General features: G+C 32.6%; 4 protein-coding genes across 4 annotated transcripts; 2 read left to right on the forward strand and 2 right to left on the reverse strand.

The window, feature by feature from the left end:
- Positions 1–498: 498 nt before the first annotated feature.
- LOC142629310 (protein KTI12 homolog) lies at positions 499–3,866 on the forward strand. The gene is made up of 2 exons (XM_075803270.1): positions 499–1,252; positions 2,697–3,866. The coding sequence occupies exon 2, from the start codon at positions 2,742–2,744 to the stop codon at positions 3,648–3,650; it is 909 nt and encodes a 302-aa protein (XP_075659385.1). The 5' UTR covers positions 499–1,252; positions 2,697–2,741; the 3' UTR covers positions 3,651–3,866.
- Positions 3,867–7,110: 3,244 nt separating this feature from the next.
- LOC142628320 (putative methyltransferase PMT5) lies at positions 7,111–15,544 on the forward strand. The gene is made up of 10 exons (XM_075802418.1): positions 7,111–7,303; positions 7,680–8,671; positions 8,836–8,971; positions 9,291–9,531; positions 11,460–11,685; positions 11,899–12,058; positions 12,217–12,521; positions 13,540–13,672; positions 14,472–14,676; positions 15,117–15,544. Exons 2-9 carry the CDS (start codon positions 8,160–8,162, stop codon positions 14,619–14,621), a joined length of 1,863 nt encoding a protein of 620 aa, XP_075658533.1. The 5' UTR covers positions 7,111–7,303; positions 7,680–8,159; the 3' UTR covers positions 14,622–14,676; positions 15,117–15,544.
- Positions 15,545–19,695: 4,151 nt separating this feature from the next.
- Positions 19,696–21,359, reverse strand: LOC142629222 (NAC domain-containing protein 54-like). The gene is made up of 2 exons (XM_075803183.1): positions 20,901–21,359; positions 19,696–19,848 (listed from the first exon to the last, which is right to left on the reverse strand). Exons 1-2 carry the CDS (start codon positions 21,357–21,359, stop codon positions 19,696–19,698), a joined length of 612 nt encoding a protein of 203 aa, XP_075659298.1.
- Positions 21,360–22,029: 670 nt separating this feature from the next.
- LOC142629223 (NAC domain-containing protein JA2-like) lies at positions 22,030–23,495 on the reverse strand. The gene is made up of 2 exons (XM_075803184.1): positions 23,025–23,495; positions 22,030–22,098 (listed from the first exon to the last, which is right to left on the reverse strand). The coding sequence occupies exons 1-2, from the start codon at positions 23,493–23,495 to the stop codon at positions 22,030–22,032; spliced, it is 540 nt and encodes a 179-aa protein (XP_075659299.1).
- Between the last annotated feature and the right edge of the window lie 1,547 nt (positions 23,496–25,042).

Below are 25,042 nucleotides of genomic sequence, written 5' to 3' on the forward strand. Positions count from 1 at the left end.
CCTATATATATATATATCATATTTTTCTTTTAACTTATATAATCTAAATTCTAATAGAAAAAAGAAAAAATCTAAACCCCATAACTAAACTCACAGCCGCACCTAGGAATGGCCATAAGTAGGGTATGGATCGGGTATACCTATACTCTACCCGAAAAGTTTGCCCATGAATATCCAAATATCAATACTCATTAGTATTCATACTCGAATCTTACCCGAATTTATTATCTATGGATATTCATACTCTACCCGAAACTCATTTATTTATTTAATTATTTTTTAATCCAAATCATTTTAACTTAAAAACTAATTAATAGCTTTATCTTAAAAAAGATAAAACTAATCAATAAAAAATTTTAAAAAAATTTTTATTGATCTACTTCTTTCTTTTTCTTTTTCTTTTTTTAAGATAGGGATTGAAATTTTATTAGATAAAAAAATAAAAAAAATAAAATAAAGAAGCAACACATTTTATTCGGACCTGTTTCAGAAAACCTTGAAATAAAGCAGTACAACCCTGAAACAAATGCACAAGGACCTGTTATGCAGACAACAACAATTCCTCGGTATTACTCCGGTGATGTTATCTTCTTCACCCACAACCCCACTGCCTTCTCTTCCCAATCCCAATCCCTAATCCCCAATTCCTCCTCCTCGTCCGTACAGCAACAACCACCAAACCCTAATTTCCCAAATCAAAACATTTCTGAAAAGGCTGAAATTACTCCCTCAGATCAAGAAACCCCCAGAGCATGAAATCTCAGATTCTGAGATTTATGTTGATATGAGTGATTCAACAACAGCGAATCTTCTTCAGGAAGACGATGAAGAAAACCCTAGGAGGAGAAATTTCTGGGGCTGGACCTTCTGGTGCTGAAACCACTCTTTTTCTCTCTAACTTTCTCATTTTCTCTTCATTTTCCTCTCAAATTTTCTTTTCCTCCAAACACCGCTTAGCCGCCCCCCACCCTCTCTCTCTCTCTCTCTCTCTCTCCCCCCCCCCCAACAAGTACAACCCAAAAATCCAGCCCATCTGCTACCCCTTTTGGGCCGAACCGAACTGATCGGCCCATCAATCACCGGGTTCACCCAGCCCAACCTAACCCTCTAAACCGTCCAGACCAAACCTCAATCCAACGCAAATATCCAAACCCGAACATCATAAAACGTTGCGTTTCGATAGTTGAACTCTGAGATTTCACTCTCTTCGCCGACCTAACCCCTTTCTCTCATTCTCGTCTCAACGATTAAGGTAACCTTGCAATCTTATAATCTTTTTCGGTTAAGGTTTTACTTTTAGCTCAAAATTAACCAATCAGATTGTACCAATTCCTAGGATTCTGGAATGTTAATATTTACATACATGTCTGTTATTGCACCAAGAATTTTTTTGTTTTTGTTTTCTTGCAATTACAATTCATTTATTATTATTATTTGATGGTTCTAAGAGAGAATTTAATTTAGAAATTTTTTACTGAATTTACTTTATGAACTCATACTTAACTGTGTTTTGAGTTTAAAATGAGTGTTTGTAAAAAAAAAAAAAGCTACGAGGAGTTGTAGTTGGAAAACAGAGTTTTGGGTTTTAAAAGACGCTCTTTTAATCTCCTTGAAACGCTTAACCAAACGGAACCTTAAGTGAAGTGTATCAAATAAAATCGATAATGGGCACCAAGGTGTAACTCTTTTGTTAGCGTTTCGTTGCTTTCTTATTGGATTTGTTGCACAAAGCTTCACCTTTAAAAATTAGACAGTTGGATTATTTATATACATTCTCATTCGGTCAAATTTCGTGTGTTAATAGGATGTTACTTCCTCTTCGATCCATAAACTTATGTTTTGTTTATAGTTAAAAAAAAAAAAAAATTGAAATTTAAACGTTTTACACATGAGATGATCGTCTTGAAGTTTTGCATGAATGGAGGGTATTAGAAGAATTTGTAATCCAATGGTAGATAGATTTGTCATATTATGCAACTAATATAAAATTATTGACTAGTGTAACTTTGATAAAAGTATTTCCAGGTTTAATTTGAATTTATCTCATATATTATGTATTGAGTTCTTTTCTCTACGGTGTTTATGTAGTATTTGCACCTAAAATTTTAGGAAATGTTATCCATATTCTTTCAAAATCTCTAATGCTTAGCTTATAAGAGTTGTTATATACATAGCACAGTCAGTGGTGTACTTGCCTCAATAAACATATGCACAGAATGATTTGAAGTTTTCTAATACCACAAGTTAGGATTGCACTGTTAAGATTTCAGAATATTCTTGCACTAGTGTAATACGTTTAAAGAATCTTTAATTGCCGAACGTCCTTTGTACCTCTTGGCCCTGCAAATATGGCTCAACAATAGTGGATGTATTGCTTTCTTTTATTCGATGTCCCAAAATGAGTGTCTACTTTCAAAAAATAAAAGCATTTAGACCATTAAAAAAAAAAAACATTTTTATTTTCATCTTCTCATGTTACCCTTCACTAATTCAAAAAACCAAATGAAGACACACTTTACAAGTTGTGCCACCTTTGGGAATTTTGGTAAACTTGTACATCTTTTCTTCTTCATTAAATGTTGTGCCATTTCAAATTACACACTCAAATTAGGATGAAGCTGATGAAATAGGCATTTTAGAAAACTGATTATAGTCGAGTGATCTTTATTGATTTATGTTCATTGGTTTTTATGTAGTAAAATATTTTTAGAAGAAGTGCAAACAGCCACTTTTTTTGTCCAATGGCATTGGTGGTAATCTGTGGGCAACCGTGCAGTGGGAAGTCCACAGCTGCCCTCTTCCTAGCTGAAGCTCTCAAAGAGTCTGAATCAAAGCAAACAGTCAGGATCATTGATGAAAGTTCCTTTCATCTTGATCGCAATCAGAGCTATGCCAATATGAATGCAGAGAAGAATTTAAGAGGGGTGCTTAGGTCTGAAGTTGATAGATCAGTGTCAAAAGATAATATAATAATAGTAGATTCTTTGAATAGTATAAAGGGTTACAGGTATGAGTTGTGGTGTTTGGCTCGTGGTGCGGGAATAAGATACTGTGTTCTCTATTGTGATGCGGAAGAAACCCATTGCAGAAAATGGAATGAAGAACGAAGGGAGAAAGGAGAAGCTGCATATGATGCTGAGATTTTTGAAGATTTGGTAAGAAGGTTTGAGAGACCGGATAGAAGAAATAGATGGGATTCCCCTTTGTTTGAGTTATGGCCACATAAAGATGGAATAGAGAAATCTTCTGCTGCTGTTTCAGATGCTGTTTCATATTTGACAAAGAAGGTGGACTCAAAAACACAGGATGTAAAAATTTTACAGCCAACAATCGCAACACAAAGTGTACGATTTTCAGAGGCAAATTCTCTATATGAATTGGATAGAGCAACACAGGAGGTGACTAATGCTATTGTGGAAGCACAATCCCAGGCACTTGGAGGGCCAATAAATGGGGTATCTCTTGGCCAGGGATTACCAACTGTCAATATCTCACGATCAGTTGGGCTACCAGAGCTACGTAGGCTGCGACGAACTTTCATTAAATTGACTGGGCAGACAAGTTTAAGTGGCCCGCCACCACCATCTGATGCAGACAGTGCCAAGAGGATGTTTGTGGACTACCTGAACAGGGAATTAGGAGCTACTTGAAGGAGTATGATGCGGATGATGTTAGAGTAATGTATTATGGAAGATCTCTTTGTACTAAATTGATTTTTGATGTGGACCAGTAAGTTATTTTTGCACTTGCATTCTAGGTAATGTTGGAGTTGGAGTTTTTCTACCAACGAATATGTATGAAGGGGCTTGCTTTTCATAGGGTTTGCACCATGCCTTTTTCTTTAATTTTATCAAGTTGTTTGTGAATGGGACCATGTGCTATCATTTGTACATTATTCTATTAGAATTTGCAGATTGCAGACTAGCCAGTGAAATTTCCTTAGCTGGAAGCTTCTGATCATGTCAATCATATCCTTGCATGCAAGGCACAGTCCTTACTAAGGGGGTATTTACATTTGCTCCCTAGTCGTTTGGTGAGTTCTTTTCTAGTAATGATTATTGCGTGGGGTGTAGATCAGAAAAATGAAAGGTGAAAAACATGCTGCCCAATCTAGTTATCAGAATGTTGAACTGAACTGATTGTACCAAACCTCCATTAACTGGCCAAAGATTTGTAATATTAACTTTGTTAGCACATTGAGATGAGAATTATAGTCAAGCAATCCTCTTAGCAGAGAGACAATTGGAGATCACAATGGGTTTGGGTTGGTTTCTTGAAGGGTGAGATCTCGAGAGACATGGGACAGTTTTTGAGTTGAATTTCTCAAACCCAAGTTCACAGGCCTGTTCAGACTTCAGAGGCAATTTAGCCTTTTTGAAAAAGTAGTTTGCAATACGTTTTTATGTCGGGCGTGGATCCAATGATTTAGTTTTTTTTTTTTTTTTGGTAAACCAATAATTTAGTTGTTACAACCAAACCCACGCATCCCCAATCACACTTTAAATAATAAAAAATAATAAGAAACTGGAATTAAAAAAAAAAAAATAGATTCTCCATTATTATTACTCCTCAAGTCAAGACACAAACACAAATGAGTTTCTTTTTTGTGCAGAAATTCAATTCTTGGTTCCTTATATAACAATAAAAGACTTTACTAGTTAAGTTGATTGAAATCTAAAAACAAATTAGGCATCTGATACAACGCTAAAAGCCATCATAAGTAGCCTAATAAAATAATTCAATAAGCTTAGATATACAATAAATTTCACAATTTTTCCCACTAATTATTGAGGTAGCATGTGGTTGGTGTACAACTAAAGTAATACAAATTATGGTTCATGTGAAAATGATGTTATAAATCAAAATATGTTGCGAAATAAATTGTTTATGCATTATTGAAAATAAATTCATTTGAAAGCCACATTTGCATATATAGTTGTGACAATTTCTGTATGAGGTCACTCATTAACACAGCTCACCTTTTGTTTGAACCACCCTGGAGTCATGGAGTAGCCATTTGCCAAAAATGATAAAGAATACCTTAACTTCGTAAAGAAGCAAGATTTCTATTAGCATATTAGGTACCAACCTGGACCTACCAGATTAAAGTAATTCAGATCTTAATTAAAAAAAGCAAAACAACCAAAGTTAAGCTCCAGTCTAAGAAATCCCTCCTTTAATGGGACTCCTCAGATTTGTCAAATCTAGGTTTGTTTTCGAAAACTAATCTTGACTGTGAGTCTAATAAGTTTTTGTTTCTGTTTTTGTTTTTGTTTTTGTTTTTTTGTTTTGTTTTGTTTTGTTTTTTTTTTGTTGTTGTTGTTGAGATTCGTCAATAAGTAATAAGAAGTCACAACTCACAAATGATACTCTACTATTAGTAATTATGTTTACAAATTTCAATAAAAGTAATTAATTTTTTTTAAGTTTTAAAAAAATCATATATTTAGGTCAAAGCCATAAATAAATTAATTTATTTATGAAAAACTTGAGAATAGTTTGTCCATGTTCATTTAATAAAATAAAGGAACTTATTTTAAGCTTAATTATTAAACAAATTGTGCACAAACATCAGGATAAATTCATGAATAAGTTTATGCGTACGAAGCTTGCTTTATTTTATATATATAATCTCAACTATAAATTACTTATTAATTAATAGTATAGATTTGTGAAGGAGTAACAGTTTTTTTGTTGTAATTTTTACTACATATGGAACAAAATAAATTAGTTAAATAGCTTGTAAAAAAGTTTGAATTTGTTCAAAAAAAAAATTAAATTTAAATATATAATTAGTTTAATAATGAGCTCGGACTCAGAACACATTCCAAATACAATTAAATGAATTTAACTTTTAAAACTCAATTTGTTTTAACTTGTTTACCGTCTTGTTTTAAAGTTTTTAAAATGAAATGAAGCAATTATCACTTCTTTATTTTATTTTATCTGTATTGTTTTTTTTTTCCTGTAAAACAAGGAGCAATAGTGCTATAATCATAATATATTTCACAATTTTTTTTCAAGAACTTATTGAGTTGGTCAATTGTGATTACTACATCAATTTCATACGATATCATCACTAACATCATAATTTGGAATATTTTAAAATGAAATGAAGCAATTATCACTTCTTTATTTCGTGGGTTAAAAAAAAAAAAAAGACACAACAATCCCACCAACATAATAAATTTAACAATGTTTTGAACTGATTCTAGTAAGAAATTGAGATTAGTGTGTCAATTTCACATGAGATCACCATTATATATCATAATTTATGGTACTCGATTCACAACCATCAACTTACTCAATTTTGTAAAAGTGATGCTACAAATATAAGAATTTTCACAATAATTAAGTTCACAAGTCTTATTAAGATAATATTTTAATCTACTAATAAAAACTTGACACATCGACAATTGTAGAAATTTTATTGTCTCTAACCTTTGATTAGTAGTATTTGTTATTGGACTTGATTTACCTACAAAACGCTATAGCCGACATTAGATAGAGACGTATCTAATTTATGTTATATTTCGAATTATATCATAATCGTGTCGACTTACTTATAGTACACTACAATTGACACAATATGAATATATAACTAATTTTTGTTATACATTCAAATTGTATCGTAATGATGTCGGCTGCAGTGCACTGGAGCGATCGTTTTCCCTTTCTTGTTTAGACTTATTGTTAGTGAAAAAGGAAACCCACAAAAAATAACAGTGATGTCACATGGTTGAGACAGGAACGAACGGAATAATTAGACGACAGAGTTGTGATAGGTTGACGTGAGAATTACAGTAAAAACACACGTTTAACTGTTTAAGCTCCATTTGTCACTATTTTACTAACTCTATAATCAAAGCCTTAACTCTAAATTAGCCTAGCTCTCAATCTATGTTCCTTAATGTCACAAAGTAGCTTTTAACGGCTAAATCTTAACCGTCCATTTCTTGTCCTTTTCCAGATCTCAATGCCACCACAGATGTCCATGTCAAAAAAACATACTCATTTGTTTATTTATAATTGTGGAAGTCATAAACACAATAAATACTAAATTTTTGTGTGTTTAATATTAATTTCGGTTAATGATTCAGACACTGTTTGTTTTGTGTGTGTCTCTCTCTCATATAAATAAAAAATTGGGAAAAAAAAAAAACTGTGAGAAATGACTTAATACAAACACAAATAGAATCCGATAAATTTGGACTCAAATTCACAGAAACTCTCTCTCACCCAAAAATAGTTGCCTGGCTTTTGAATCTCACACAAGTCTGTAATCATCAACGATCCAAAATTGGTACGCTGGGAAAAGTTCTTTTTTTTTTTTTTTTCCAATTTTGTTTTGTGTTTATTTTTTTGGGAAATTTGAACCAATGTGACTGTGTTTATATTAATGTAGACACATTGATTTTGGCTTGGATCTGTGCATTTCTTTCCTTTTTGAGATCTGGGTTTTGCTCAGTGGATTATAATGATTGAAAAAGTTCAAGCTTTTTTTTTGGTTTAAATTTGTGGTTTTTGGGTTTTGGGTTGCTGAGAATCATGGAAAAGGAAAGGAAAATTTGGAATTTTTTGAGTAAAAACTGATGTGGGGTTCTTGTTTTTTTTTTTTTTTTTGGTTTAATCAGGAATGAAATTGTACCGTTAGTGACTCACTTTTTGACTTTTTGCAGGTTGATCTGGTTGATTGAGAAGAGTGGCGTTTTTCAGAAATTGGCATCAGTTGGTTGTATGCAATTTTGTTTTTGGAATTCAGCAATAGTTGGAATTCTAATTCTTATAGATTGTTCAGAATTTTTGTTTCTGTTATTGGATTGTTGATCCGTTATTGGGTGTTCATACTTGGGGTGTTAACAATCTGAATTTTGCATTTCACGTATGTGTATGGTGGATTTGTATGACTTTGCTTAATGTGAAATGTGAGTCTGATGGTGGGAAGAGATCTGCGTGTGTATATTTGGGAAGTGTGAAGGGTGGTTTTTTCAAATTTCAATGTTTGTAGGGATTGTTCGGATTCATGGTAATATAGATAGAAGCTTGTCTGTTATGATAGGTTATGGTTATCACTGTTCTTGGAGATATAGGTTAAAGGAGCTTGTTATTTAGTGGAATTTTCTTAATTTGATTGTTAAAGGGGGTTGCACGATTTGGACATGAGAAGCTCTTGGTTCAGTAAACTATCTGTTATTTTCGGCTCTAGACCGCCGCTCAGCTGGTTACTCTTGTGCCTTATTAGCTTGGTTGCACTAATTACAGTTTTAGGATCGTCTTCTTCTAATGCATTTGACTCTGTAACTCCCACTCCGGTACCAAACATTTATTTGAACTATAGAAGGCTAAAGGAGCAGGCAGCCGTAGATTATTTGGAGCTGAAGTCTCTCTCACTTGGAGCTAGTCGCCAAAGAGAACTTGGCCTTTGTGGCAAAGAAAGAGAAAATTATGTTCCTTGTTTCAATATTTCAGAAAATTTGTTAGCTGGCTTTAAAGATGGGGAGGAGTTTGATCGGCATTGTGAAGTTTCAAGAGATCGAGACCGGTGTTTAGTTCGCCCTCCTAAGGACTATAAGATTCCCTTGAGGTGGCCTACTGGTAGGGACGTGATATGGAGTGGAAATGTGAAGATAACCAAAGACCAATTTCTTTCGTCTGGAAGCATGACCAAAAGGTACTTCTTTTTCAGTGTGTGAAAGTACCTCTAACCACAAAAGTGATTAAGCTTTTAGAACTCCCTACTATTTGCATGTTAATTGGTTTTTATGTCATTTTCTTCGTTGGGATTCTGAGCAATTAATGATTTGATTATGTATCCTTTTTACATTTTCTCCATAGGTTGATGTTATTAGAAGAGAATCAAATTACTTTTCACTCTGAGGATGGATTGACCTTTGATGGTGTTAATGACTATTCTCGCCAGATTGCGGAGATGATAGGGTTAGGAAGTGACTCTGAATTTCTTCAAGCTGGGGTAAGCTTAGTTCCTCCCAATCCCCATCCTCCACCTCCCTGCCCCCCCGCTCCCCGCGCGCCAAAAAAAAAAAGGAATATAATTTCTAGTTGTTACTCTTTGGGCACCATTGGGTTTTAAAAAGATGGAATTTTTTTAATGCAATTCTTTGTTGTTCTCTTAATGTTAAATGATTTACTTCATAACTTGAAGCAAAGAAACCTTATGGTTTGTGGGTTTTCTTTTTTGGGTTACTCTCCTTTTCCTTTTGATAAAAAGTAGTAGAGGTGTAGAAGTATCAGTTGCATTACATATTTCAACTTATTTATGTTGATTACAGGTGCGTACTGTACTAGATATTGGCTGTGGATTTGGTGGCTTTGGAGCTCATTTACTCTCACTGAAGGTAATGGCTGTTTGTATTGCTGCTTATGAGGCAACTGGCAGCCAAGTCCAATTTGCCCTTGAGAGAGGTCTTCCGGCAATGATTGGAAACTTCATTTTGAGACAGCTTCCATATCCATCATTATCATTTGACATGGTTCATTGTGCTCAGTGTGGTATTGTTTGGGATGAAAAAGGTACTTTAAAGTTAGATTAAGCATTGTTTCATTTGACTTATTAATGGTGTGCTTCCCACTGGCTCTGGGTGCTGAACTTGTGGATGCTTGATTGATTGATGTCACTTGGGTTTTTATTGCTTGGTTGATATGTTGTTGACTTTTGTTATGGGTAATATTGATTCTCCATCATTTTCCGCACTAATAGATAGACATAGTTCTAATCTTGGTTAATAAGGCTCTATAGCACCATCAAAACCACGAGTTAGTTTTTGCCTCTGGTTGACTTTGTCCTATCCTTTAATTTCTTTGTCCTATCCTTTAATTTCATCTTGGATTTTTTTTCAAATCTTGTAAAAAGAAAGGATAATTTTTCTCCCTTTATGAAGGATAGTCACTGTTATATATGGTTAGAGCGATAATTATCCATTTTCAAGCATGGAAGGTGGATTTTCCAAGAATTTCTCTTCCTTTATTTTTTCAACCAGACTAAAAGACACATTTAAAGAGTTGCTAGCCTGCCATTTAAGTTTGTGGGCATAATCAGCAATAAACAGAGATGCAGTGGATTTTGGGTTGCATACAGTAGGAGGTCAGGATATGTGACAAGTGTTCTGTTAGAGGCAAACCCCCTTACAAAATTTGTATAACAAGTATGAATTAAAAGCCTTAGTATTTTTGAGCTGTTCTAGGTTATAACAACTAGGAACTTTCCTGTTATGTTAGTATTTGTCATGTAAATAAAAAATTTTCTGGTAAAATTGTGCACATGAAGAGAATATGTGACCAGAAGTTTTTTAAGAAAAAATTAGCCGAAATGCAGTGAAGTGGAATGAGTGATGGTGAATGGTAAATTGGTGATGCTTGGTAACATTATTGTGAAATAAGCAAGCATGAGAATGGTATCTGATTTTCCCTTTCTCAAGAATTAAAGACAGATAAGTTCGAGCCTATAGTAAATCAAAGAAGAGCTGGTGATTTGCACCAGTACATTGGTAAGAACAAAACGTGATTTTTTCATGTGGCCACATTAGAAGTGGAATCAGCATAATAGATCCCTTTGTTTTACTGAATTAGAACCAGTAAACCACTGAAATAGAAGCATTTGTGCAAGAATTTTGTTATTGCTAACTGCTAAGGCAACACAAGGCAGGGCACTGTGAATTTAGAGTTGACACATGTAACATTCCAATGAAAAAAAATCTGTGTTAGTAAGGGGACAAAATGTTGGTATAATAGGATAGAGTTGGGAGAGGCTCTGTTCCCATTTAAATCCTCCAATTTACTTCAATCTTATCCAGATGCAAAACATGTGGTATTTAAAAAATCCAATGGTCTTAAATACCCCATTTGAACCACAAAAAAATAAATAAATGCCATTTGTCTCACATCTAGCTGAAAATTGGAGGGAATTTGGGGATTTAAATGGGAGGGGATCTTTCCCCGTAACCATTTGGATGAAGAACAAGCTCCTGAGATCTGTTTAGTTTTCATATGATCTTATGTATTTTTATTAGAGATAATCATGTATTTTACTGTTCAAAATGTTTGAAATAATTGTCAGTCGTCTTGAAACATGAGTTTTTAATCTTGTCCTGAAACACAAGTTCTATTCTATTATGTTGGCAACCAACAGAAGCACCACAGTGAGTGAAGTAGATGCTTCTGTTATTGCCATCTTAATTCTGCTTCCGGCAGCATCATAGTGACACTGTGATAGTAATACATAGAGCCTGTCATGCATAGAATTGTTTAGTTCATGCAGGGTAAGGAATGCTAATTTAGAGTTTCTGAGACCATATTGGCAGTTAGCTTTATAGAAGCAATGGATAATTATATTTGGCTCATATGGAGTGATTTGGTTAATATATAAAGCAGAGGGGTCTAAGTATTATTTTCTTCTGTAAAATAACATGTCCTTGCTGTCTAATGATGACTTCATCAAACAGATGGAATGTTCCTTATTGAAGCTGACCGGGTACTCAAGCCTGGAGGTTACTTTGTATTAACATCACCCACAGACAAGCTACATGAAAGTTCAGTTAGTATGAAGAATAGAAACATGTTAACACCATTGGAAGAACTGACCCAGAAAATCTGTTGGAGTCTTCTAGCTCAACAAGATGAAACTTTCATCTGGCAGAAAACTGGGGATACTGATTGTTATGCATCTCGGTAAGGATATAAAAAATGATGCACTTTTTTTCATGAATAATGTTTTGTTATTAAAAAATAAATTTAGGGCTAGGTTTTGATACTTTAACTAAGAACAAATTTAGCTTTGGTTTTCTTGCTCCATTTGATTAGTTGTATTTGTAGAGCTGCCATATTTTTCTCTTTAAATTATGGTTTTATTAATGAAATTTATTTATTTTTTCTTCATTGTAGCAAGCAGGGTGCTGTACCACTTTGTCAAGAAGGGCAGGATGATCAATCATATTATCAGCCCCTTTTATCATGTATAAGTGGGACCAATAGCAAACGCTGGATTCCAATCCAGAACAGATCCTCTAATTCTCATATGACCTCAACTGAGCTTGAAGTTCATGGAAAGTATTGTTTTATAATGATTTAAATTTTATTCTTATTACTAATTTTTTGGTGTTCCAGTTGTCTAACCTTGTGAATATTTATCTTAACCTTTATGTTCCGCCTACATCATATCATAAGGCTGTGCCAGCTTATTGATTATCTTGTTTCTTTGCAGGCGTTTTCCCTGAAGATTTTTTTGAGGATTTACAGGTTTGGAAATCAGCTCTGAAAAATTATTGGTCTCTGCTTACACCCCTAATTTTCTCAGACCATCCAAAGAGGCCAGGTGATGAGGACCCATTACCCCCATTTAACATGGTACGCAATGTGATGGACATGAATGCTCATTATGGGGGTCTTAATGCTGCATTTTTGGAGGAGAAAAAATCAGTATGGGTGATGAATGTAGTGCCCATCAGAGCTCCTAATACACTTCCTCTTATACTTAATCAAGGTCTTGCTGGTGTTTTGCATGACTGGTAAGTTGTTAATTTCAGTTTCTTCTAGAACTTCTATTTCTATATTGGTATTAGAAGCTCACTTTGGGTTGAATTGATCTGGTTGGCTGCCCTATCACGAATGTGATGCAAAGTGTGTTTCAATATTTTTCAGTATGTTCATTTTCTTTTGAAAACGTGTACTAATGACTGATCAATACTCACACACACATTTGGGTCTTGAATAGGTTTTTAGAAATGCATGCTAACGTTGTATAAATAGAATATTATTAGTTAAATCTCCCTTCACTTCCCTTTTTAATAGGAACCAAGGGCAAATCTGAATCTTTAAGATGTCAATTAATATTCTCACTATAACTTCTCAAGGGTAAGACTTCGCTAGATTGGGTTTTTCATATACCCCTTGCCTTTATGACATATATCACAACTTACATGTCAGATTAGGTTATCATAAAAGGAAATATAAATAATTAAATAAAAAGCATAGAGAAAGAAAACAACTCCTGCGTCAAAATTTTAGATATTTAATTTAGACGTAGTGTACATATAATTCATTTATATGGTTTGTGAACATGATGTTCACAAACTTTGGTTCTGAAAAACCTTGTTTTCAGCCAATGATCCCCAGCTCAAATGGCACCTCCTTCTCACATAAGAAAGGCTGGAGGACAAGGTCGTGGGTTCAAAAGCTTGTTTTCATTTCTAGGCTCCATAACCTATAATTTTTTCTTTTCTTTTCTTTCAAATTTATTAATTAAGCTGCACTTAGAAATAAAGTTTCTGTGCCTCCTGGGCATGAGGGTAAACTACCTACCTATTAGGTGAAAAGCCCCCAGTTTACCCGGTAATTGGTTTTGGCGGGTGGGGTCAGTTGCCCGTAGGAGTTTGATTAACAATGAGGATTGTTGTGCAATATACTCTACGACATGCAACTAATCTGAGTGAAGTACTCTTATGTCATAAAAAAAAGAAGTTAACTGCAGTTTAAGTTGCTTTGCGGATAGTAGAGTTATGGTTGTGATTATCTGTTGTTGCACAGGTGTGAACCTTTCCCCACATACCCTAGAACATATGATATGCTTCATGCAAGTGGGCTTCTTTCGCATCTTACTTCAGAGAGGTGCAGCTTGATGGACTTGTTCTTAGAGATGGACCGGATACTGCGCCCTGAGGTAATTATATTGTAGCACAGTTTTATTTTGCTTATGCCAGAAAATGTACTGCAGTATGAATTGACTATAGTGCAGTATGAATTGAGTATAGTGCAGTATGAATTGATTATTTATCTATCAAATTGGAAGATTGCCTGCAAAACCTTCCCTTACTTTACACTCTTTAACGGTACAAGGTACAAATTTAGAAGGAGACTTGTTATTTGCCTTTCCACCCTCTTTCTTGTTCTGATCTGGTTTTTTTATGCTGGAAAATTCAGGGAATATGAGTTGTTTACATTCTTTTTATTTAAGTTGGAATGTAGCTTGTAGCACCTGTCCTTATCCTATAATCCTTTGGTAGAAGATACATAAGTAGGATGGGTGCGAATTATGCCTTTTCCCTCTCTCTTATCTTTTTCTTGATTTTATTTTCCTAAGCCACTACCCAGAAGACATCCCCTTCCTATTGTAAGTTAGTCTTGTTGAATATCAGTTCCTTTTTTTTTTTTCTTTGGTTTCCAGTATCGCAAGTCCACTTGCATTTGATGTGCCTCAATATAAGTTGTGTCAATCATGATTATAATGCAATAGTTGCCAATGAGCTACAGCTCAACTGGCACTTCCTTCTCCCAGAACAATTGGTTGGAGGGTGAGGTTGTGGGTTCAAGACCCACTAAGTGCCTTTGTAACTTACAAGTAATACAAAAAAAGAAAAAGAAAAAGAAAAAAAAGATGCAATAGTTGCTCCTTGCTTGAAAATCAGACTGCTATATGAAAAATTTGATGATCTGTTATGTGAAATTATGATTGGTTGCAGGGATGGGTTGTTCTTTCTGATAAAGTGGGAGCTATAGAGATGGGACGCACGCTTGCTGCCCAAATACGATGGGAAGCAAGGGTGATTGACCTTCAAAATGGCAGTGACCAGCGGTTACTAGTTTGCCAGAAACCGTTCGTAAAGAAATGATAGATTGAGCATCTGGAGGTCTCACCTTTGCGACAGAATACAATTTCTTCCTCTGGTAATTCCACTAAATCTGTCATGGAATTTGGGAAATATTCTGGACCGACTAATGTTTGCGCAATCATGACTTGATGTTCTTGTAATAGAGTTCACACATTCACCCTAAAACGAGAGTTAGAGAAGGTCGATTTGAAACTAGAGAAAAATTAATGAGCATTAGTTTCGGATGAAAATATGACACAGAACAACAGGTCTAGGCTGTGATCCCTTGGAAGGGGTCATCCTTGTGATTTTTTACTATTAAACAAAATCTGCTTTTGAAGCCCTACTTATTTTTTTTCTTCCCTGTAAAGCAGCTTGTGACATTCTAACAATGAGGGAGTAAATAAAATAACAGTGTCAGTGGAGGGCATTTGATTGATTGTTTTGTTTTGTTTTTTTGGTTTTTGAAAACACTTTTAGTGGATTTCTTAAATAATTTTATGTTGTTATTGTCAGGTTCTGGATCGTTTTGATAGTGATTCCATGTAATATACGGTCAGAGCCTGATTGATTTGGCCATGTCCACCACTAAACGAGAGGGAATGTGAAGGCTGTAGATTAAAGAGGTTTGCCACAAAAGTAGCTGCCAATCTGTTTCATTTTTATTTTTTTGGGGGTTTAGGGTTATATGTAGCAATTCATTCATCAATTTTTTTTTTGGCATTTTAATTTGTTTTTTTTTTATTTTAATATTTCTTTATTCACTGATTTTGCACTCCTTGGAATTAAACAATATTGTTATTGAGTAAATGGCCACGAAATTAATTGTTAAAATTATTTTTGTAACCCTTTCGCTTCTCTCTTGAGCATTATCTAACTCATCAGTGTAATTAATGTAGGAAAAACTTAGGTATAGTTCATTTTAAAGTATTGTATCTTTGGTTTCTTGATTAAGTGTTTGTTTGAGATCTGTTTATTTTGCTAACACTGAAAACTTTTTACTGAATGTACTATAGATAAAGGTAAAAGTTAGCTGAAATAGTAGAGTGAGACCTACGAATAGTACCAAAAAGTGCAGTGGAATTTATGAATAGTAGTAAAAATAAGTTGAGTAGATAAATAAGTTGGCAAAAATAATCCATGTCAAACGGACACTAAATTCAAAAGTATTGTTACATTTATCAATAAAGCACAAACAATGTTTTCTTTTCTAAATGCAATATAATTCTACACAATTTTATGTTGAGGTTATATTCTATAATGATATGATATAAGACCCAAGTTTTACAAAACCACAACTCATTTGATCCCATACTCAGTGAGCTACACTTTATTAATTGGGGTAGTGGTTGGCTCTAATACCAAATGTTACAAACCTATGGGTAAAACTCACCTTTGAAAACAAACTTATAATGGAAGGGTGCCTAAAAGCTTATAAACGCATGGTTAATGTTACACTTTACCAATATGGGACACTAGAGAGAAGAGTCTGAGTTTGGTAGGGATGTAGTGTAAAACATGGATTTTACACTATTCAATAAAAGATTATCACATCAGCATTTTACTTAAAATTTAATATATCCTATCACATTTAATAACATCTTAATAAACTCATAATTTGGTTAGATTTATATATGAGTATTAGAATTGATTGGGTGGTTGTGCTTATTTTTAAATATGTAATAAGATGCTATGACTTGTTGGGACTAGAGGGGGTAAAACATGAGTTTTACAGTATACCCTTACAAAATTTAATTTCATTAAAGAATAGACATATTCACACTCAATCAATTTTAATACTCATACGAAAGTCCAACCCAATTGAGAGTTATTGAGATGTTATCTAGGTGTGATGTATTGAGTTTTAAGTAAAAAATTGATATGACAATCTCGTATTTGATGATATAAAATATGGATTTTACACCAAATCTTTACCAAATTCGGATGCTTTTATGTTTGAATTTATTGGGTAATCTAAGTACTACACCTAATGAATTGTGCCGAAATTTTACCCATTATTGTTATGCTTTTGTTTGAATGTTGGTTAGTTAGTGTGGAGATAGTTAAAACTTTGATATCTATTTGATGCCAGTATATCCAATAATAGACAGTTTATATAAGATATAAATAAAAAAACATATAGGGAAGGCAAAGATTTACATAATTTGGTCTTAGGCCTACATCCATAGACTTTGTCAAGAAGAAAATCTTACTATAATAATTGGGAGATTACAAAGGTTGCAATTGATCAAGCATTGTCTCTTTCGAATATGAGATCTAATAATCGAATGGTAGGAATAGTAATTCTGTAGTACGATGGCTTCTTGACTCTTTTTTTGGTATGTTTCTTAGAACTTCTTCAACACTCCATTTTCTCACCCAAAATAGAGAGAAAAAGTACTTTCTATTTTATTTACCTATTTTCTCAAACACACTTTACACATTTTTTTTTTCTATTTCATTTAATTATTATTTATTCATTCTTTCTTTATTCTTTTTATACTGCTTCTTAAAATTTTCTTTATTCTTTATTAATTCTTTTGCAACAGCTATATTTTTCATATTTCCCAAATGGTAATGTTTTTGAAATTTTTCAACAGCCAGATTTCCCAACAATCACTTTTTTTAACGGTCATATATTCCCAAGTCCCAACAATTATATTTTTCTAATTCACGATAAAATTGGAAATTGGAAACAATGAAAGTGATGAAACTCATTCCCAACTCCAATTAGATCCAAGATCATCAAGTTTTATTTTTATGCTCGTATTATTTATTTATATATATGTTTTTTTTTATCATTTATTTATATATGTTAATCTTTGGTTTAATCTGAAATTTATCAAAAACTATGTTATTCTTGAAATTTATAAAAAAAATATATGTAATTTGAAAGTCCAAACTAAACTAGATAGGGAGCAACTGTCTCAAAAGTACACATATAGCTTTATCTTCTTAGCCCCCAAAAAAAAAACATATATAGCTTTTTTTTATGTTTTTTTTTATCAGAAAACATATATAGTTTTTTTTTGAGATAATTTTAACCTATGACGATCATTCTTGATAATAGCTCTTTATCATCAGATCAAAACACCAATCGGTTTTTAGTGTAGGTGAGGATTGAATTCCAAATTTTTTATTCAACCATTAGAGAGTTTACCAGTTGAGCTAACTGGAACCCATAAAAAAACATATAGCTTTAAGCTCTGTACACATATAGTTTCTTTTTTTATTTTTTTATTTTATTTTATTTTATCATGCTATTTTTCTTATTGCAATTATTCACGGCATTTAACTTAAAAGATAAATAAGTAAAATAAGCCTACGACAAGTCAATATTCAGCAACCTATTGGGCTGCACTTAATGCCCCCAAAAAGTGTACATTGCATATAAAATAATTTTACGTCATTATTGCCGAGTTTTGATAATTTTGTCAATAGTTAATGTTTATTTCACAATATTGTTGTACACACTTTCTTTTTACACCAAAATCGTGACTTGAAGTTGAGTAAAAGGATAATGAAATCTTTAAATAAATGGATTATAAAATATTTAGAAAAAAGTTTATCATTATAATTTCCATAATGAAACTTGAAAATTTTCATTTTTAATATAAATTATAGAATTTTCTACCAAAGTGAGTGATACAATTTTAGTGGAACCAATGAAGTCTTCAAAGAAATGGATGATGCAAACTTCAATAGAAACAAGATCAAATTTTACAATAAAAAAGGAAGATTGAGAACAAGAAAATATCACCTTGTCTCTAGCTGTAACTGCTTAAACTTGACCAGTTGGTCAATTCTTTTTTGGAAAATTTCATTTTAAGCTTGTAACAAATTAAACTCTATAGTTTTTAAAAGTAACAAATTAAACTTTGAAATTTTATAAAATAAAAAATTAAATCATTAGGTTTCAAAAGATAATAAAAACTTTGAATTTTGATAAACATAGAAAGTGTGTTTTGCATTTTAGCGTTTTTGATACTAGATAGTTTAAGGTGTTACACTTCGATCTTAGATTATTTTCTTAAGAGCACTGTTGTACCAACTAAATATTTTGTAAGTTAAATAAATTGTTTCATAATTTTTTTAGAAAAGAATTTCAACCTATAGCGTCTGCTTCTGATAATTTTTTTTTAATTATCAAACCAAAACATTTAATTAGTTTTTAGTGTAGGTTGAATTATATATACTAGATTTTAAAATTTTGGAGGGCCATGGCCCCCACACCCTAGTGTAGTTTTGCCCACTAGAAAAGTTTAGATAGCTTAAAATAATTTTATATAGTATCCCTATGCAGTGGGGAATGTGGAGGCCATAAAGGGGTTTGCCATTGCAACTGCATATCAATTTTATTTTTAATATTATTATTATTAGGATAAAGTTTAGTTACAAAATTGGTTATAGTTTAAAACTACAACTTTCTTTAATAAAATTAACATTATTACATATTTTGAAAATTTAACCATTGAATTGTATATTCTTTACACTTCTAATATACACGTCAAATTTTGTGCCAATTATATATTATTTACTATATGGTCTATAAACTTATATTTTATACATAATTTCAAACTACAAAAATATGCAATTAAAAAAATTTATTAATGATATAACTATTGGTTTTTAATTTTCTAGAAATTTTGCAAACATGAAGGATATAAGTTGAAAATATAATCTAATGGTGGATTTGTTCAAATTCACCTCCAATTAAAAGATATTAAGTAAGGTTGTCGCCATAAGTTACAAGTTTACAACCAATTTTATAGTTAAATTTTGTTCTTATTATTATTTTATTTTGTAGTGATCCTTCAGTCCAATTTTTTTGGCATTAATTTTGGTTTTTTGATTTCTTTATTAATGGATTTTGAAAATTTATCTTGGATTTAAAAATCCAAGATAGAATGTCAAATGGCCACCACAAAACGCAATTGGTAGAATTATTTTGTGACCCTTTCTCTTTTTCTATTGAGAATTATATACTTTTGTGTTATTCTTGTGAATGCATCTAATTATAATGATACGATGAAAAATAAAAATAGAAAATAGAACAAACAATCATATAAAACACACAAATATTTACATAGTTTGTTCAACTAATTGGGGGATCAAATAATAATTCTCCAAAATCTAATTTCCAATAATCTAACATTAAATCTGTTGCTGGACTTGACACCTTTGAATGTGGGGTTATGTCTTCTTTCTTAGGGTGTTTTCTTAGCCGGCAAACTACCAGATCTTTTATCTGCAACATAAAAATATAACAAAGTCAAGGACGTTACCTTAATCCAAAGCCTAGATAATAGTCACAATCGAGAAAATAATATAGGGAAAAAGAAAAAGTAGATCTATGTCAAGAAGAAAAGAAAACAATATGTCAAGAGGGTAAGAAAAAACACATACATAAACCCTATAATCAAGAGGGATAACAAATTAAATTCCAAAATTTTATGTAAAAGAAAAAAAAAATTAATCCTTATAAATTGCAAAGATTATGAATTAAAAGATTTCATATAATAATAAATTAAACCATTGATTTCATATACAAACTTCATATTTTAATTTGTTACTTATGATATTATAAGGTTTAATTTTTGAAACAGTAGGATCTATATCAAATACAATTTAGTAAAAAAATAAAAAAAACAAAAAAATTTAAAAAACCGAGGCTATATATATTTGGTAACTACTTTTGTTTATTATTTTCAAAAAACTTGTTTTTAAGAAATAAACAAAAAGCAATTTTACTACGTTTGATTAGTTCAAAACAGCACAAAATTGAGTGAGCAATATTTCTTGAGCCTATTAACTAGGCCTAGGCGATGTACCAATTTTTTTTTTTTCTATTTCTTTCGAATCAGTAACACTTTAATAATAGTTAGAAGGTCAATACATGTGTGTAAATCATCTTATACCAATTCAATTGGTTCATGCATGCACATTCTGCCATAACAAAAAGCTGAACGTGAATTCGAAATATAACCAGCGAGCATGAGTTTTTGGTGGAGTGGTGGTGCGCATATAGGCTGATGGTTGGTTCAACAATGGCGGCGCTGATCGATAGGGAGTGGAGGAGGGAGAGTGTGGTGGGTTTGGCTGCACGTTTAAGAATTGTTGGTGTGCTTTGATTTTACTTATTTATTTAACTGTTTTCATGAATTTCTTTGAATATTGAGATTTCGAAAATAGTTTTTGTTTTCTATATATTTTGAGTTACCAAAACATAGTTTTTGTTTGGAATATAGAAAATAATTTTTGAAAACAGAAAATTGAAAAGAATTTTTTTTCTTTTTTTACCTTAGCTTGCGACAGAAGAGATTTGTCCAAGGAAAGTTCATGCAAGATCCAACGATTGTTGTCTTTAGATTCATCATTCTTATAATGAAAAGTCTTTTTGAATCCAATTCTTGTCCTCGTCACCGTTTCCAAAACATCCTTAGCGTATTTTCCCGAAGCATCGCCCTTCCAACAACCATTGCCAATGGTTCGCTTGATACGAGAGTCGGTAGAGGAGACCCTCTTCAACCTTGTGAAGAACAATAGCTCAAGCTCTTCCTGGCTTTCCTCCAGATTTGGCCCTCCAAATGCTTCCCAGATTTTCCAAGGTTCAGTGTTGGGTGCGTAGAGATCATGTTCTGGAATACGACCTTCCTCATGGGTTTGTGTTCCTATCACCTTTGGGTAAAGGTAGTAAAGCACCAACTCTTCGTCCGTGGGACAAAACCTATAACCCTCAGGGATCATCGTGGCCGCCATTGTTATTTCTCTTGAATATGATCGCAAAAGTTCTAGCAAAAACTCTAACATCAAAGTTGTATTTTGACTTGTCTGACTTGATGCATGTGTGCTTGGGATTATCTCTTCCTTTTTAGGGCAGGGACGGAGCCAGGACTTGGAGTTAGGGGGCGACTTTGCTGCTAGCTGTGTGCGGTGGCTCCAACCCTTAAGTCTATTTTTTTACTACTAAGGATTTTTGTTAAAAAATTTTTAAATGGCCAAGTAGTTTGTTCTGGGTAAAATATATTGATTGGACTTAATTTTTTTAGTTTTATTATATTGGTAATTTTTATTGTTAAGCTAATTTTTTTGAGTTTTTATATTTTGTTTTAGATTTAATCTATTAATTTTTTATGTCCTTTAAAAGGTGAAAAATGCTAAAACTACAAAATTTTTACAAATTGCTAATGTGATAAGTGGTTATTGATATATAAAAAGTTATACAAGTGTACGAACTAATAAGAATTTGTTACCTTAATAGTTTGTATAAACATTGTAAAAACGTTTTTGGCTATAAGATTACTCTCAAAAGAATTAATGGCATTATTAGGGGGGCAAAGTGTAATTTTATTGAACAAAATTGTTAAACTTAGTACCTATTAATATAATAATATTTTTATAAAAAAAATTAGGGGGGCCATTGCCCCCCCTAGTCCAATAACAGCTCCGCCCATGTTTTAGGGTGTTTTCGCAGTCGACAAACTACCATGTCTCCTATCTACAACATAAGAATGTAACAATGTCAAGAACGTAACCCTAGATAATAGCCACAACCAAGAAAATAATATTGGAAAAAAGAAAAATAAGATTATGTCAAGTAGGAAAGAAAACGGTATGTCAAGAAGGTAAGGAAAAATACATATAAATCCTAATCAGGAGGATAACAAATTAAATTCTAAAATTTCATAAAAGAAAAAATTTAGATTGCAAAGATTATAAATTAAAATATTTCAAATAATAATAAATTAGACCATCAGATTCATACGCAAACTTCATATTTTAATGTTACTTTTGATATTATAATGTTTAATTCCTGAAACAATAGGATCTAAATAGTTTAAAAAAAAAACTGAGGCTATATTAGTTGGGTTACTACTATTGCCTTTTGTTTTCGAAAATTTGCTTTAAGGATAAAAAGAAAAGCGATTTTTATTGAAGTTTCAAAGTTAAAAACATGTTTGAACTGATTTGAGCATTTCATGAGCCTATTAACTAAGAGATTAACCTAACTTTTTCTTTCTTTCTTTCTATTCAGTATTAGTAACACTAAGAAGAGACCTCACTTTAAATTGTCACTTTAGTTTATTTCCTAAAATTAATAACACTATTGAAAAATCTCACTTTAAATTGTCGTCCTAGAATTAATTATAAATTTTCAAATTTTCAAGTTCTCCTATTATAAGTTTTCAAGTTTTTAATCTCTTCAATATTAATTACACTATGAAAAAAGCTCACTTTAAATTGTCGTCTTAGAATTATAAATTTTCAAGTTTTCAAGTTCTCATATCATAAGTTTTCAAGTTTTCAATCTCTTTCAATATTAATAACACTATGAAAAAAACCCCACTTTAAATTGTCATCTTAAAATTATAAATTTTCAAGTTTTCAAATTCTCTAAAAAGAAAGAAAGGAGAGAATGTTTACCTTAGCATGTCGTAGAAAAGACTCGTCCAAGGAAAGCTCATGCAAAATCCAACGATTGCTTTCTTTAGAATCATCATTCTTATAATGAAAAGTCTTTTTGAATCCTATTCTTTTCATCGTTTTACTCTTTGTTTCCAAAACATTCTTAGCGGACTTTCCCGAAGCATCGCCTTTCCAACAGCCTCCGCCTATGGTTTGCTTGATGCGAGAGCCGTTGGAGGAGACCCTCTTCAACCTTGTGAAGAACAAGAGCTCGAGCTCTTCCTGGTTTTCTTCAAGATTTTGCCCTCCAAACTGTTTCCAAATTTTCGAAGGTTCAGTGTTGGGTGCGTAAAGACCCTGTTCTGGAATATCGTGTTTTGGAACAAGATCATGGGTTTGTGTTCCTGTTACTTTTGGGTAAAGGTAAGACCTCACCAACTCTTCGTCTGTGGGACGAAATCTAAAACCCACAGGGAACATTGCAGCCATTGTTGTTAGCTTTCTTGGTTTCTGATGCAAAACTCTGCTCTAGTGTGTAGAACTGTTGGTATAGAAAGTGTGCGTATAGTACGTATATATATATTCTCAAGGTCGGTTACCAAAAGAAAATCGGTAAAGTCTTTTTTTCTTTTTTTTAAAGAAAGAAAATCAATAAAGTCGGTTAAGGCAATAACAGTTTGATTTGCTAAAGTGTTTTATCTCTAACATTATTTTTAATTATAAGATAGAACTCCTACCTTAGCAAGGAGTAACACACATACAGTCGGCCCTTTGTGTCCCAAACAATTTATAAAAGGTGTGATTTAACAATTTAGAAGGTTTCTAACAATTTAGAAAGATAATTAATTTTTTAAAATAAAAAAATATAGGTGAATTTTGCACTTTCTTACACCTTTTAGAAGTCTTCCAAAATATTGAACTAACAGAAATTCCATCCAATTTAAACCTTAAACTGCTTCATGACTAAAAAAAAAAAAATTATCAAGTGTGTCTAATAACTATTTTTATTTTTAAAAATTCAAAATAAATGTTAATAAGAACTCAATTAACACTTTTACATCTCATAAAACAAGAAGAACGATTTTTAGACCAAAATATATATAATATAGAAAGTTAAGTAAATAATATTCAAATATTAATGTAGGGACATTGGGCCCAGTAATTTATGAAGGGTGGCCCAAGAATATCTTTTGGGCTAAAAGTCCAATCCGAGGACATCAAGTGATCTAAGGGTGTGCGAAAGTACCTCATAAAGAAAATACTAGGTAAAAAAACGATAGTGTCTGAATAAATATGTCCGAGGAAGACTGTGTCCTCGGATAATGAAGCCGAGGTAATAGAAGGGAAGGTTTAATATCCCAAGGTTATGTTATAGAAATTCATATGGTTTTGGGAAGACACGGTATACGTGGAGGATAATAGAAAGGGCGGTGGAATATCTAAGATAAAGCTGCTACCACCGCCCCTGCATTAAAGACTCTGCACCTAATATGCTGACTGTATTAATGGAGAAATGGGACCTGAGTATGAGGTTTGGAACTTGGCCCCTGTCTCCAGAAGACTTTAGGAAAAATGGATGGAACAAGTATCTAAGCCAGCATTATAACCATGAGGTGGAAGATGAGAAGGGGTGAACGAGGAAGTATAAATAAGAAAAGGGACCTTCGGAAGAGGGGGAGGCTTTCTTGGGAGAGAAAAGAAAGAATAGTATATGATAAATCTGACTGTCCACAATTATAATTGATCTTGAGAAGCAATATTATAAACTATCATCGGATTGTGTCCGAGGAGGAATTTTCATTCATATTCTTATAAATAACTCCCTATTTGTGCCATTGGGCCCAAAGCCCATTTTTCTTTGTTGTTTAAACCACCTTTAGAATCTAGATTTCAAGCCCACTCTCTACAAATTTATTGTAAAAAGGCCTTTCAATCCCTTTCCCTTCCGATTGTGAGCCAGGAGCTCGAATTGTGTCCTTACAATTAATAATACAGTAAAATTTATTGTCTTAAGTCCATAATATTTGGGAAAGGTT

This window comes from Castanea sativa, chromosome 3, assembly GCF_040712315.1.
Source record: "Castanea sativa cultivar Marrone di Chiusa Pesio chromosome 3, ASM4071231v1".
In the NCBI taxonomy this organism is placed as follows: Eukaryota; Viridiplantae; Streptophyta; class Magnoliopsida; order Fagales; family Fagaceae; genus Castanea; species Castanea sativa.